The sequence below is a fragment of the Nannobrachium achirus genome (assembly GCF_963921795.1).
Source record: "Nannobrachium achirus genome assembly, chromosome: 10".
Lineage (NCBI taxonomy): Eukaryota > Metazoa > Chordata > Actinopteri > Myctophiformes > Myctophidae > Nannobrachium > Nannobrachium achirus.
Window position 1 is genome coordinate 48,129,380 of NC_137819.1, and position 16,216 is coordinate 48,145,595.

A 16,216-nucleotide genomic window follows, 5' to 3' on the forward strand; every position below is an offset into this window, starting at 1 on the left:
TTGACAGCAATGATATGGGTTAGTTACTTATTACTTTGTAGATTAATACTAAACATAGATTTATGATCAATTATTATTATAGGTTAAACTTAAAGTAATTAAAATCTGCCCACCTTTACCAACTGGAAAATGAAAGTTAAAAAAAATAATTCAGTGTTTATTACACAATTTTTAACAATGTGAAAGGGCCCATTCTGCTAAATGAGTACATAACAGTATATTCTGAGTACATTCTTCCCCTTCATAACACCCAGGATTCAAACTCGAGCCTCCCACATGAAAGTCCATTATCTTAACCACTAGACTATAGGGACATACATACCGTATGTAGGCCTACTGAGGGACATGTTAGACTTTTGATGCCATCAGGCTGAGGCAGTGAGTCACTCTGCTACACTCCTATTTTAAGATTGATCTATTTTGCCATCTTGTCTTTACACATTTAATGGCAGTGGCTTCTGTGTTTGAAACAACAGACAATGGGACCCATTTCACTCAGACTGCAGATCCCACAAGACAAAAACACTGTTTGTTATATAGACCTTCTAAACAAAGTTCTGACAACGATTTCCCATGCACAACAACTTGCATTTATTTCACATTTTAAAAGAATATCACAAATACAAACTTGGTCTCAAGAGGAAGGATCATTTACATGGAAGCTCATGAAAATGTATATACATTTTCATAATTGTTTTCGTATTATGTATTCCACTATAGTCTTCTTCTATGTCTGCAAAAGGATCATCCATTTTACGTTTGCAGGGAGATTGACCTTGGGTGCTAATCTTTATCAGGTCCAGATTAGCAGATGACACAGCCACCCTTCTCCGGCTTGAAGGGGTTTGTTGCTTCATCGATGCCTTTTACCATGGTGTCTTCTCCCTCAAGACTCTGAATGTATTCCATTGTTTCTGTACAGGCTTTAGACAACTGCAAGTGAAGAAGCAGAGATGAGCTTTGTATTATTAGTATTATTATTATTTAACCTTTTATTGTAATTCATTTTGTCTTGTATATTTTATCTGCAGCCCAAACATTCCACATATATAAAGAATTGTAAAGGGGCAATGGGCAACAAGAGAATGTCCAGATCTTAGTTTAGGTTGTTCCTCAGTCTTACTTTTAAAGGTGATACACCATGAAATTTCACTTTTCCTATTTTAAAACCTTTTTTTGGGGTCCCACTAGCGCCTTCTATCCTCACAAAGTCCCATTTTTGACCGTTGTGTCTTTCTCTGGTTTTGAGAAGGCGAAGGTTAAAAGTATCCCACGGGTTCTCAAAACAGGCTGTCCAGATTTGCTGCCGATTGTGACGTCATCTGCCGATTGTGACGTCAAAAAAAATAATCTTTTTTTCTTTTTTTCAAAAACATTTTTTTTTCAAAAGGATTTTGGGGGGGGTGGCGCAGATCAGGCCAAAGGTGGTACTGCAGCTGAAATGCTCTGAGAGCCATTCAAAAATGAGAGAGGCTCTCTATTCAGGAGTGGTAATTTAGCCTCAAACCTTTTGAAAAACGTTTTTGGGACATAAACAATATGACATAAATACTTTTTAAATGCATGGTGTATCACCTTTCATTAGAACTATGCAATTACACCATGAAACAGGCCACACACTAAATTCCTAAATTTAATTTAGAAGAGGTGTACAAATGGAACCATGGATGAGTCTTCTGAGTTAAATGAACTCATGGGGATTTTACTGTGTAGCATTGTGCAACCAGCTCAGTGGCCTTGCAGTGGTTAGATTTAGAGTGTGCGCCCTGAGACTGGGAGGGTGGGGTTCGATCCCCGGCCGGGCCCGGGCCATACCAAAGACTCTGAAAAATGGGACCCAGTGCCGAGTGCATCTATATCCATTCCGACATGTCTCCATTCTGACACTAACCCTATCTCTTACCCTAACCCTAACCTTAACCTCTATGGAAGTGTTGCCACAATAAGAAGTCACTGTCGGAGTGGCGACATGTCGGAATGGAGAGCGCCTACCTGCTTAGCACTCAGCATCAAGGGTTGTATTGGGGGCTAGCATCATGTAGAGGGGCTGCTGTACAACAAACTTCTTCACGCTACAGAAACAGGAGATAGGCTCCTGTCCTTTGGGTCTCATGACTCGGCAAGGCTTACTACCTATTGTACTATAGCTAGTGGTAACATGAAGAGTTTAAATTATAGTGTTAGTCAGCAGCTTGTTGCTCAGCAATTTATGCCTTGGTATCTTCAACAAAAACAAAGGACTATATTCATCGCCAAAATGATATATTATTATGTACAGTAGAACCAATCACTTACCATCCACCTCTCTAGCTTGACCTCCTTTCTCTTTTGCACTGCTTCAATCGTTGCCTTTTCCAGGTCTGTTAGTATTTCTACATTGATGAATGGCATTCTCTGGAAAAAAGGAAACAATATCACTGTCACCTTTGCAAACATTTAGTATTTTCAATTACATCATTTAAAGGACAACTTTGTTGTTTTGTACAACAAGGGTCCATATTTTAGATAGTAATTAGAGAAAAGAAAATATGAGTGTTAAAATGTTTTCATTTACTGCTTGCTATCGTTTTAGCAATTTTGATTTCATTGTTTGGGGGCATGCATAGTGGCTAAATATGTCTTTTTAGAATAAATAAGCCAGTGATTTCTTTATTACTTTTTACAGTAACACTACTAGCGCCCATAAGTCACATCTGCCCTTGAAAGATAAAAAGACACATTCATCAAACAATGAAATCAAAATCAATCTACGATCTAAAATATAAACCCTTGTTGTAAAAAAGGGTCCCATGGCTGAACTCATAATACTCAGTCACTAATTGCTTAGGCTAATACATTTTCAAATGTAATTTATGTATTTATGTAATAAATCAAATGCTGTGTATATGAGTATCAAATCCTGACCATATAGCTAATAATACCCAACTAATCATTAATTTAATGACAGCCATTGATTGTATTAATTGAAAAGAAAGTGTATACTTACGGACTCTTAAAGGCAGCTGTCCTCTTCCCCTGAGAACCTGTGAGAGAACCTTCTCCTCTCCCTCAATCTGGGTTATAAAGTAATCTCCATAAACAATCCTAATCCGCTAATCTGATTAAAACAAGGTATTTTATATGATCCCACAACCAGTTGGAGCATGCGCTTGGAAAGGAGAAGGAATCACTCAGGTGTCTGTTTTTGTACATGAGTTATTTAGAGACATGACTTTTGATTTCCATTGGCTGTATTTTGTGGACTAAATCCAGATCCCTAGACTATGGACTAAGGATCATGGACAATATTTCTTATTCAGATTTGGGTCAAGGGGACATACCATGTAATTCAGGTCTATTTGATAAGACGGCTTATCTGCATTAGCCTCAACCTGTCATGTAGGAGAACCATCATTAGCCCAAATTACAAACACAGCAGGATTCAATTCATTTCATAAGATGTAGCAAAGCAATCTGCAAATAATTAAAGGTAGGCCTACAAACCCATTGCTCTTAAACTACATTTACAATTCTGTAACATTCAGAATTTTGCTACATGTAGTAATAGGCTAAGAATACACACTTCTGTGGTGTGTGTGTGTGTGTGTGTGTGTGTGTGTGTGTGTGTGTGTGTGTGTGTGTGTGTGTGTGTGTGTGTGTGTGTGTGTGTGTGTGTGTTTTTCTCTTAATTCTTGCTTTCCAAAGTATTTTTGAGACTGTCAGGATCATAGTATTGTCAACTGACCAACTACAGCCTATTTGCAAGCATGGAGATCTGGTTTGTGATGGTGGAAAATGCAGTTATTTGGGAAATGTCAAATGTGGGACATGCTACTCTAACAACATCATCATAGCCCATGCTGTAGCAACAGAGGGGGAGAGAGAGAGAGAGAGAGAGAGAGAGAGAGAGAGAGAGAGAGAGAGAGAGGGGGGGGGGGGGGGGGGGCAGGGGGCAGGCAGGCAAGCATGCATGGAGGCTGGACATGTGAGAGTGAGACATGTGAGAGTGAGACAAACTGGATTTACTATAATGTTTAACAAAAGTGGCATTCCCTTGGAGGCCAATCAATATTAGTTCTAGCCTATGTATTGCATTGTAGAATACGACAGAACTGAAAAGTTTCATTCATCATTTTCGCTTCAAGCTATTTTGCAGTGAGCCACAGCTGCAAGAAGGTTGTAGGGACCCGATGACTGAGGTCTATGACAATACAGAGATCGTTTACATTGTTTTAGTCTTCATCATCATCATCGTCATCGTCATCATCATCATGCGTGTCATCATCACATCACATCATTGGATAATGCTCTCACAGTGAGAGTCTCACTTCAGTGTAAAACCCAGGTGTGACCTACTTTGAACTTTGTACGAGACACTACGTACGTGGAGTCGCTGTGTCGCTGACAGAGAATTACTAATGTTAATTGTTTCAACGATATCCGTCAGTCATAGTCATATGCCGACCATATCCCGCGCGGACCCACACACCCATTTCCTCTGAGCGTATCGAGATTTAAAAAAGTATGCGCAAATATTACTAGGCTATTCCTACTGTCATAGGCCTACTAACGTAACAGAACGAGTGTGGTGCAATTATTCGATGTCACTCCAATCCATCAAAAAAATGGAAATGAGTCATAATATCCCGCCCCTGTAGCCTATGTTCCCCCTTTGGGGAAACTCCACTCAACTATAAAAGTGGTGGGTTATGGTCGGAGAGCATAACGTCTGGAGTTAGAACAACGCCTTTAAATGGATCTTTACGCATTTGCAGTTTTTACATTCTTCTTGTTTTACAGCGCTTTCGCACGTAAACCAGCATCGACAGGTAAACGGACCATTGTCTTTTTTATTTTATTTATTTATTCGAAGCAATCCAGGTGTGCACTATTTAATCCCTGGTGTGAAAACTTTTGGTATCACTTGTCATAACTTCTCTCTACTTTTAGATCAGTGCCTGCTTCAAGTGGACGAGGGACCCTGCAGAGGACAGATAGAGCGGTATTATTACAACACTATCACTCAGAAATGTGAAGAATTTTACTATGGAGGGTGCCAAGGGAATGCCAACAACTTTAACAGTTACCAGGAGTGCCAGAAATCATGCTTTAGAATACCAAGTAAGTATTGCATTGGCCACTGACTAACTATGCTTAATTCTCTTTTATGGCCCATAGCTAATTTCTGAATTATATTAGAGGGGCTTTGTTCTTATAATTACTGCATTCAGTGGTTTTGCATTTATTCATGTCCCCATGGATGCAAGTGACTAACTAATGTATTTTAGTATAAGCCAAGTTGAATTTAATCAGGCTAATATCTGCACATGTGCATGCAGAAAGCACAACTTCAAGAACATTTCATTTATACGGTAGTCTCCAAAGCTTTCCTCAAAGAGTTTTCCTTCCTTGTCCCTAGAAATTCCACAGATCTGCAGGTTCCCCATAGAGGAAGGTCCCTGCCGGGGTCTTTACATGAGATACTTCTTCAACATGACCACAATGCAGTGCGAGTCATTTTCCTATGGTGGCTGCCAGGGCAATGCCAACCGCTTCTCAGACCTCGCCTCCTGCAAGGAGTACTGCAGCCCACCCAAAAGTGAGTAGGCCTACTCTGTTTTTAATAATGGGCTTGTACAGTATTTGCATGTGTGGGATGCACTGTTGTAAAACATTGTAAAACATAAACAAGGTGAGCGGCGCTATTTATAGTTAATTTCATTAAAGGAGTAGTTCACCCCCAAAATGACAAATTTTCTATTGATTACTCATGCCATGGAGACTTGAATTCAATAATATTTTTTTGTTTTCGTCGCATTCCTAAGATGATAATTTATTGATTACAATAAATGTACCCCTATTGATCCAGGATGGGACCCCAATGCATTTGGGAATCAATGGGGGTACATTTACTATAATATTTGTTTTGTCAGGAATGTGACAAATACAAAAACATATTATTGAACTCAAGTCTCTATGGCATGAGTAATCAATAGAAAAAAGTCATTGTGGGGGGTGAACTACTCCTTTAAGTGTCCCACGAAGCTTGGCCAATGTGACCCTGGGCGTTCAAACAGACACCAATTGACCAATCACAGTCCGGACAGACGCGGGACAAACAGACAAAACCAGATGTAGGAGCGGTTAACCCTGCTCAAACACAAAATGTGGAGCAAAGATTGAATTGCATATACAGTATGCAATTGTTATTTAATCATAAATGTTGTACAGTATAGGCTAGGCTACCAGTGTATGTTGTATGGTGTACTAAGAAAAATAATCATTGACATTGAGGAAATAGGATAACACTGGTAAGCCCAGTGACAGGATGCACAATGCTTGAAGGAAGTGATAAAAACCAGTGCAGGATGAAAAGTCGCAAAGTTCACTGACCCTAAATAATAGCGACCAAGAACCATGGGATGTTTTCATTTTCTTGCAAAATAACACAATTGTCTTCCAGCACCTATCAACAGGCAAAATGCAAAACGCCAGCTCAGCCTGGGTTTACTCTGATAAGCCTCTTGTCAAAAGATACCCTTTTTATGAATTCATTTTTTTATGTGATGTTTGTTTATCTGTAGCTGTCCCTGTGATCTGCCTGGACCCTGTGGATAAAGGGAGATGTGCAGCCTCCATACCACGTTATTACTACAACACTGTCACAAAGATGTGTGAGGAGTTCCTGTATTCAGGCTGCGGTGGAAGCAGCAACAACTTTGTCTCAAGGCAGAGCTGCATGGATGTCTGTGCTAAAGGTAATGGAGGGGAATAATGTTCAGATTAACCACACAAACCCCAGTGTCTCTGTCTCTGGCATGTCATATTGGGCTGACATTTCGTCGAAAATAGCAGATCTACAAGGTCGCAACGTGTTGCAATGCGACAAGTTATGCGCTTGCAGATCAGCTATTTTGACAAAGAGATTTGATGTAGAGAGAAAAGAGGGGGTAAAGAACAAACCCCTAGTCGACCAATGTCAACAAATTACAGTATATAAGGAAATTGTCTAAATACTGAAGATAGTTTCATGAAGACTAGTCAACACCCATGGTCCACCCTCAATGTGTGGGGACCACGCTAAAGTTTCTATTTTGTTTGAGGACATGCATTTAGAAAATCAGGCATAACACCTGAATTTCATCATTAGCTTTAAAACATATGGTTTCTAATAGGAATGTTCAAAGGACCATTTATAAGGGAAAACAAATTCCTAAATCTTTGTAGTGTCTAACTGATTTGGAATGTGGCAATAAGCAGAACAAGCTGAACTTTCTTCGCCTGGAAAAAAGCCTTTGACCGTGACTGTTGAAAGTCAAAGATATGAATTTGAGCTATCACATTAATGAGTTGTCCTTTTTCTCCCCCTTTCTTTTTCTCAGGAAGGAAAAAGCACCCAAGCCCAGGAAGGAAACTTCGGCTCAGAAGGAACAGAAATCCAAAGAAATATTTCACTGTCTTGCAGGCTTAGATTTGTGACACTTGGTCTCACTTGCGTCTCAGGACTTTTGACTTGGACAAACATATAATGTTGTCCATTATTGAAGTAGACATTTTGTTTCATATACTGTATGCTGCAGTATTGAATGGATATCCAAAACTCTATACTTGCACAGTTTTCATGATATGGCGCACATACATGGTCATCCTTTCAGATACATGTGAATCAGTCATGTTTGTTGGTATTTTGCTGAGATAATTTTTAATGTTACATGCATTTGTTTTCTAATGGCAACTACTGTACAGTATATATTATACAGTATTTTTAAGAAACAAATTTAAGATGAAGCTTTCTTTTTTTTTACTGTATTCTGTTGATGAAGTTTGTTACTTTTGCACTAATGTTTTGTATTGTGTATTTTGATGATGATGATATTATGTGTATTTTATTGTACTTAATTCTAACAGCAGTATTTTTGATACTGTGTCCTGTATCATAATCGCATTTTTGGTAAAAGAAAAATATTAGTAAAATAAATAAACTCAAACATTTGGGCTTGTGTATTTCTTGTACTTGGCCTATGTGTAATAAGCTAGCATATCTAGACTCATGTTTGCAATATTCTAATCTTGCTTGCTTTCAATTCAGCCGATCAACCGACTGTTTAAAAAAAAAAAACTTGCAACAACAACCTTTCACTTTCTCAGTCACTTTCGCTTCCAAATATTTTCTTTGCTTATCTATTACATGTTTCCTTCCTTATCAGGCCTTTGAGCAAATCTTGAATGTTCCACTGCAGTTTTGAATCAACAATCACACAATGGTCATGAGACCAAATCAAGCACCTACAGCAGGGGTCTTCAACAGGGGGTCCGGGACCCCTAGGGGGTCCTCAGAGTTACTACAGGTGGTCCTCCAAATCTTCGTGTGATAGAAGCTATTTTTATCCTTTTCTATATTAACCATTTGAGCTCTAGTGTCCATATTCTAAGAACTTTAGCCAAAAATAGCAGATCTACAAGTTGTGAGCTTGTAGATCGGCTATCGGGGAAAAATAACAGAGTGAAAGGTCAAGTTTATTAAGTATTGACGTTTCAAGTGGTTAAATATCTGGAAACACAAATTTAGATGAACCCACATACACAGATGATTGTGCTGTCAAACGATTAAACTAAACTATATGTTATCCATGGGTTGTGGGGGTCCCTGCTTCATCTCTCTCTCGACTAAGGGGTCCTTGGCCTGAAAACGTTGAAGACCCCTGACCTACAGTATTTAGGGAAGTATAGAGGCGTAAGTACTGTACATACATACGCACCTGCGTATGCGCAGTTGCGCACGCACACACCTGCATGAATACATGTACATGTAATGCACACGCACGCACGCACACACACGCACGCACGCACGCACGCACGCACGCACGCACGCACGCACGCACGCACACACACACACACACACACACACACACACACACACACACACGTTTCCGCCTGGGTTACATATAAAAATAAAATATTTAATTAATATTGAAGAGGAAAGCGATCGACTGACTTAGGGTGGCCGCCCAGTCCTAAAACGGCTGTGTCCTATCTCCCATAGCATACTGTAGCAGTAGAACTGTGAGTTTTGAAGCAATAAATATTTATGGAAGATATGGAAGAGGTATAAGACAGGAAACTGCTATCAGCTATAAATAGGAAGCTACGTCTGGCTAGGCAGCCTGTATTAGGAGCCAAAAGGCAAAGCTAAATCATCCATTAGAAAGCATTATGAGAGGGGATGTTGTGATAACAGTTTGGGCCCTGCATCTCGAAAGCAGGTTAGCACTGACATCATTAGTCAACTGAACCATTATAAGACAAAGATGGTCTTAAGTGAAAGTGGCTTTTCTAAGTGAGGACCTGAGCATAGGTCACATAAGGTAAACTTTCTACACCATAATTAAAAACTCCAACCAAACATGCATAAGCTGATTTAATTAATTACTGTAATACACACTGGGCCTGATTAGTGAAATCAGCTTACACTGTGTTTGCTTTAGGTGAAAATCTGCACGCACTTGGTCCTGCAGGGCTTATGAAGCAACACCAAATTTTCCATAGTAGGCCTACTTTGCCATGTCATTGATGTTAGTGCATGTGAGTCTGCACCTACTGTAGGGGTGGGCAACTTTGATGATGGCGAGGGCCACTATATTTCCACCTTCACTCCAGAGGGCCACATTGCATATTGTTTCGTCCTACTTTGTCATTCTAGTATCTCATACAAAAGAAGCACAAATAGCCGATCTACAAGCTCAAAACGCATCGCACTGTGATGCGTTTTGAGCTTGTAGATCGGCTATTTGTGCTTCTTTTGAATTGGAATCCTGAATTATTTTTAGTTATTTTTTAATTGGAATCCTGAAATGTAACATTTTGATTTGATTTCAAACACATTTAGTTATATACTCATGTTAACCTTATGAACCTAAATACAAATACATTGGACATAAAAAAACAGACTATACTAGTCATTAAGCTACTAATATAGACTGACGGAATTAAAGTAGGTCATTTTTTGAATTGTAACAGCTGAAATCAATAATATATCAGTATTCCGGTATTAACCTGCGGGCCGCATGAAGTGAAGGTGGGGGCCGCATGTGGCCCCCGGGCTGCCAGTTGCCCATGTAGTAACATCCCTATGGTGGTAAAAGCACGATGGGAACAAAACCTTGCACCGCGAGGAAGGTTCAGAGGTCGCACTGGACCATCGTACCAGACATGGGAAAAGGAAGAGGAGGCAATGGCATGACTAAACTTCTGAAAGCGGCTGTGTGAAAAGAAAACATGTGTGATTTATAATCTGTTAAACCACTTAACCAGCATGGGTGTTTTAGCATTTCTTTCCAAACCACCCAACATGAACCCTGGCCCATTATCATAACAAAGTTCAATTTGAGTTTAATTACAGGAAAAGTGCATCCATCTGTCTCTTCAACTTTTTTGTGGTTCATATTAATTCTCAAAAGCCATACTGCAAATGTATGCAGCAGTGGTTAATTTTCAATTATAATAAAGCGTTGGCTTGGAACATGTTTGGTCTTTATGGGTGCAGACTTCTTAGTACTGATTATTAACGATTTGGCCCAGACTCCAGGCTGGGTGAACTGATCCTGCTCTGGCTATTGCATTAGTCTCACTACATTAGACAGAGTCATTTATCCCTCATTCACCATGATAATGAATGGACTTTAATATTAGAAACATGCTGATAATTGAATATGTGATAGATTCTATGCAGGAGGCTACAAGTGTTCACAATTTACAACTTAAAGGAGTAGTTCACCCCCAAAATGACTTTTTTTTTCTCTATTGATTACTCACGCCATGGAGACTTGAGTTCAATTGTATTTTTGGGTATTTGTCGCATAAGACAAAAACTTGATTATAGTAAATTTAGCCCCATTGATTCCGGATGGGGACCCGGGGACCCAAATGCATTCTGGTCCCCATCCGGAATCAATGGGGGTAAATTTATTGTAATCATATTATTGTCTTAGGAATGCGACAAAACACAAAACACAAAAAAGATTTTGTACATAGCCTGCCCTACAAGGTTTCCACCCAACAACAACAAAAGACATTTTGTAAAATAATTATTTAACAGCACTGGTTCAGGGGGGTATACTGAATGTCTCATTATGTCTGAACAACAATAATATTTGTTTTCGGTTTCCAACTTTCATCATGCAGCAAAAGGTAAGTCTACTGCTAATTTTAATTTCTCTCTACTCATGGACCAACAGTAGCACCAGGACAGCTAGAACCACACTATTGCAGGTGAAGGGGAGAAACTCTCATGCCTCCTGGTGGTAGATTTACACATAACATCAAAAAAGAAAACAGACCATCAATTGATGATACTTCTTATCATACAAATTCATGGCAGATAGTACATTTTGTGTAGAGGCAGGAGTGTCTCAAATGCAAAGAATGCTCGAAGAGAATAGGAAGATACAGGTTCAGTTTATTGAACAACCTAATTACAATCTCACAGAAATTATAATTTAGCAATGTAGCAAAAAAATAAATAAATATATATATATAATAATCAGATGCTGGAGTTTGACCATCTTAAATGTGTTTACTGCTACTTCCCACCAATCATGAGCTTGGGATGTCCAGTGGTGTAAGTGAATAAGCCTGGCTTACAGGAAGAGATCAGCAGAAATCTTGATTTTATTTTAATAGAACAAAATATATATTCTGCTTTGCTTTTTGTTTGTGCATAATTGTGTGTTTGTTTGAGTATGTGCTTTACAGTACGTTTTCTAAGCCTAAGGTGGAGTTCCTTCAAGCAAAGATGGGACCAAATCACAATTTACCAACTAAAGACAAGTTTGGGTCATTGTATCCTAATAATAGGAAAACTTGTGTTTTCCAGTTATAAAATAGAAGAGATAGTAATGTGATGTTTGCAATTGTGTTTTCCCACTCAAATAATGTCAGGGAAATAAAGTGAGCACCATTGCATAAATAAATGGATGAATAAATAATGCAATAAAGTAACCATTACTGTTCACATGAATATTCTGTATTCTATTTGTCTTTATCTGCATCTGTCACTGCTCTTTTCTCTCTCTGTTGAGACAGAAAAAGCAAGAAGGGCAGAGAGAAAGAGAAAAAACACGACTTGATTAAATTATATTAAATTAAGTCTTGTCTGAAGTCATCAAATCTAAAACTTGAGTGTGACTCAAGTCCAGGTTGTGCAATCACACCTCATGGTTTCTTTTGACACGATGCACTAACAAAGTTTTTCAGCCACACCAAAGCTCTTTATATCCTGCATATGAATAAGCTAGAGTTGCACATTCTACCATCTGTATCCTTTTCCTTCACAGATGAAAACTGTGACCTCCAGTTTGACCTTACAGTTTTAGTAGGATAACAGCCACAGGGTGGAGAGATCCAACTAACAGTTCACATTGTACCAACTCCATCTATGATTTGTTGTTGAACTCTTTTATGTATCCGGTATCTATTACATGAAATATAAACTTTCTTCTTACTCTTGAGCTGTTCAGTCTGCATTTTGTTAGTATAAGTCTGGGCAAAAACTACCAAAACTATTTTGCACACCGTCTTCAAATGCAAAAAAGTAAAGTTAAAATCCTCTTTTAATTTTGCATTTGAAGAGTTTTCTGACTTTGAAAGTCTCTTTCAAAGCCAGGAACAGGAATTGAAAGATATCTCTGGGGCCATTAAGAGACAAACCCTGAAGCTGTTCTGTTGCAGATCAAAGGTGACTGTGAAAGCACAGTCTCTGACTGATCTTTCAATGATATGGATGATTTATTTATTCATCCTTTTAGTTGCTAACCAAATAAAGACAGAAATTAAAGCTGAATCAGCCACAAAATGTCAGTGCGATTACTCCGCAAAATGTGTATTTAAGCTGATGTCAAAGGAACAGCTCAAGATGGTGTCTTTTGGTCTTAGCAAGGAGATTATTGGTTCCCCCTGATTCCAAGCTCTGACTTAGACAGTAATGGGTTACAGTAATGTCAAACTCCAGGTAAATTCACCATTGGGAATTTGCACTGTACAAAGCACGTCTCCTCACTGTCTGCCAACTGTTGATCTGTGTAATGACTAACCCAAAACCAAATGGCTGGTGCTTTGGGTGGTTCTGGCAGCCAGGCAGCTTCCTTCTTCCAACATGGCATTAGATTTTCCCCAGCGTACTCTACCACCCTCAGCTGGCCAAAGAGGGGCCTCTTGTCTCCTCTCTGTCACCATCTCACCCTCTCACCCTGGAGTAGATGTGTGTATGGTTGTTACAGACTGGACTCAGAGGGCTGCACTTCAGTGTCTGGCTGGCTGCTGATGCCACTTGACTGAAATATGCTGACATGACTCCAACAGCTCCATAAATGTGATGGAGATGTTGACGAGAGCATAACTGGTACTGTACAGATTACAACTTGAGAGAACCCCACTTGAGTCAGTAGGTCTATAGGGAGTTTGTGTGTGTGCGTACGTGTGCATGCGCGCGTGTGCATGTGTGTGTGCAGGCACGTACACACATAGACATGAAAGTCTTTTAACCGTCTAAAAAGTGCCCTCTACAGACCACGAATGCAGATATTTTACAATAGTGAAATAAATGCAAATGCCCCCTTTCCATGCCATACCTGAAGGTAGCATTCAAAAGAATTGCCTTTTACAAACTCTCCTGAACTTGAATGCAGCGTATTATGTTGAAAGAATTGCCCTCTCTGTGTAGAAATCCATGCTGTACGCCACATTACCTTTTTATGTTTAGTTGGTGTGGTATCAAGTTCTGAAAATAGCCGACCTCCAAGCGCGACGCGTTGTGAGCTTGTCTGTTATTTTCAATATTTCAGCCCCTGCCTCTCTAAAATTCTCTACACGTCCCTGTGTGTGAGTGCATGCAGGTTTGTGTGCATGTGTATGTTTGTGTGTGTGTGTTTGTGTTAGGAAGAGTAGTAATACTCGTGTTTCTTCACCCACCTATGCTGCACCTGAAGAACTAATGTAATTAAAAAAATATCTTTCTGCTGTCTTGGTGTAAGAGTAATTTGCGGGGGCTGAAGGTTAATTTTTCTTGCTGCTGCTCCTCATTTGAATAACAATAATATAATTTCCCATTTGCTTTCTGAACATTGTCAAATATTGACTGAACTGTATCTGTCACCCACACAGACGATGTTGATACTGTTTACTATGGGTAGTCATGTGCATTTTCCATTTGTGAATAATCACACTGTATGGACCTATGACTCATTGTTGAACATAGATCTATTGCCTTTGCCCGGAGAGTGGGTTAAACTGAGACACCGGGTAAACTGTGAGACCCCCTGTATCTAGGCAATGGAACAAATTTTGTGGTCATGTGACCATTATATTTTCATGCCCCTTGAATTCCCACCTTTCCATGAAGGAGAGGACCTGCTAGTGCTGTGGAAAACATGCTTTTTTCACAAAAATATGTTTTTTGCATGTAAAAGTACATTTTCTTGCTCAAATCACTTTACCCCCTTGATTTCTATGGTCTGTCTCAGTTTACCCCGGTGTATCACTGCCTTTTGTCTTGAATTCTGATAACTTCCATTGTTAGTAAACATCCCAAATATACTGGGAAATGTGTACATTTTTACTGATATATCTTTTAGATAGCCTAGAGGGGAGCAAATGTAAAAAGTGTCAGTTTACCCCACTCTCCCCCTATACCACCATTCTCTCCAATCATAGCGAGGAAGATTAAGAATGATCTGAGCCAAGGTATGAATTATACAGGTGTCCCTTTTTCCATTATTTACACAATAAAAAGACGAAGAAAAATAATAAAGATTTCAATCTAAGGCTGTCCGACATTCTCTCGCACTTCCATTACCAACTTCCATTACCAAAGGTTAAAGACATTTCTCCGCAGAGCCGCCAGGTGAACACAACGGCACAATTGAATTTGCTGCTTAATAAGGCGATTTAAAAATATATAGATTTGGGCAGGCCAAACCAACTGTGGGCACCCGGCACCGCCCTCGCACCCACCCGGGGGAGCAGAACAGTGGAACCGTAAAAGTCTCTGAATAAGCAGAGTGTGTTCTGTATGCAAATGAGAGGTACATAGCAATCTTTCTTCACTGATTGCCAAAGTAAATCAAGGCAGACATTCTGACTTCTGGTCCATGGACTGAGTGAGCCAGAGCCCATTTACTCTCATTTGTGACGACAGTCACAGAGTCAACGTGTCAGTCAGGCCAGCAGAGAATATAATTGTGTTCTCAGTAGCGGACAGTAATGAAGTACATTTATTCGAGTACTGTACTTGTTTGTCCAGTTGTTTGAGTGTTGAATAATGGACCACAATGGAAACAAGGCGTTTGTTGTTTTTAATTTGTTACTGCTGTACTTATATACTTATATTGTTTTAACATAATCTACTATACAGATGGGACAAAATTACATTTTATTCATTAAACCTAGTGCTGCTTTAAAAAGAAAATATACATTGTAAATTATACTTTGTAAATGTAAATGTGTACTCTGCAAGCCAAAGAGTACATCTCCATGATGTATGTCACTGATCACATGACCCCACAATCAATCCTCCAGTTCTAGGCAATACAGAAGGGGGGGGGGGGACTATTTTCTTATTTACACACAATAACTATCTCTAAGGTATATTAATGACATAGTCCAATGTTGAAAATTAGAGTTATTCCAAAAGCATATTTTGAATACCTGAGTATTTGTTAAGTGTTCCAGTACTTAACTCGAGTACACATTTAACTGGGCAACTTTCACTCAATAAAAATCACACCCAGCGTAAAGTAAGCAGTGCCTTTGATGCCTACTACTCTATTTGAGTGCTGGTATTCTGGTACTACTATCAATGTAAAAATATAACATGATTGTAAAACAATACATCCTATAATATCGACAGCCTGCCTGACAGCTTGTCACGCAACCCGTCACGGGTTCGAGTCCCCATCCCGACAACCTTTGCTACGTGTTACTCAGTCTACTGTCTTATCAATAAAGGCATAGAACAAATAGAACCCATCATGATATGAATACATCCCATAATATCAATGTAAAGACATCCCACACTTGTGCGTGCTTGTGTCTGTGTGTGTGTCTGTGTGTGTGTGTGTGTGTGTGTGTGTGTGTGTGTGTGTGTGTGTGTGTGTGTGTGTGTGTGTGTGTGTGTGCTTTTGCATGCACACGTGCAGTGCTGGCCTGTGTGTGTGCATATAAGTGCTGCATGTGTGCTGCACTG

The 16,216-nt window shown here is 39.4% G+C and overlaps 1 protein-coding gene across 1 annotated transcript; it reads left to right on the forward strand.

Moving 5' to 3' along the window:
• The first annotated feature begins 4,680 nt into the window (after nt 1-4,680).
• tfpi2 (tissue factor pathway inhibitor 2) lies at nt 4,681-7,700 on the forward strand. Its single transcript, XM_080735160.1, has 5 exons — nt 4,681-4,808; nt 4,930-5,100; nt 5,399-5,578; nt 6,564-6,737; nt 7,362-7,700. Exons 1-5 carry the CDS (start codon nt 4,733-4,735, stop codon nt 7,448-7,450), a joined length of 690 nt encoding a protein of 229 aa, XP_080591286.1. The 5' UTR covers nt 4,681-4,732; the 3' UTR covers nt 7,451-7,700.
• The last annotated feature ends 8,516 nt before the right edge of the window (nt 7,701-16,216 follow it).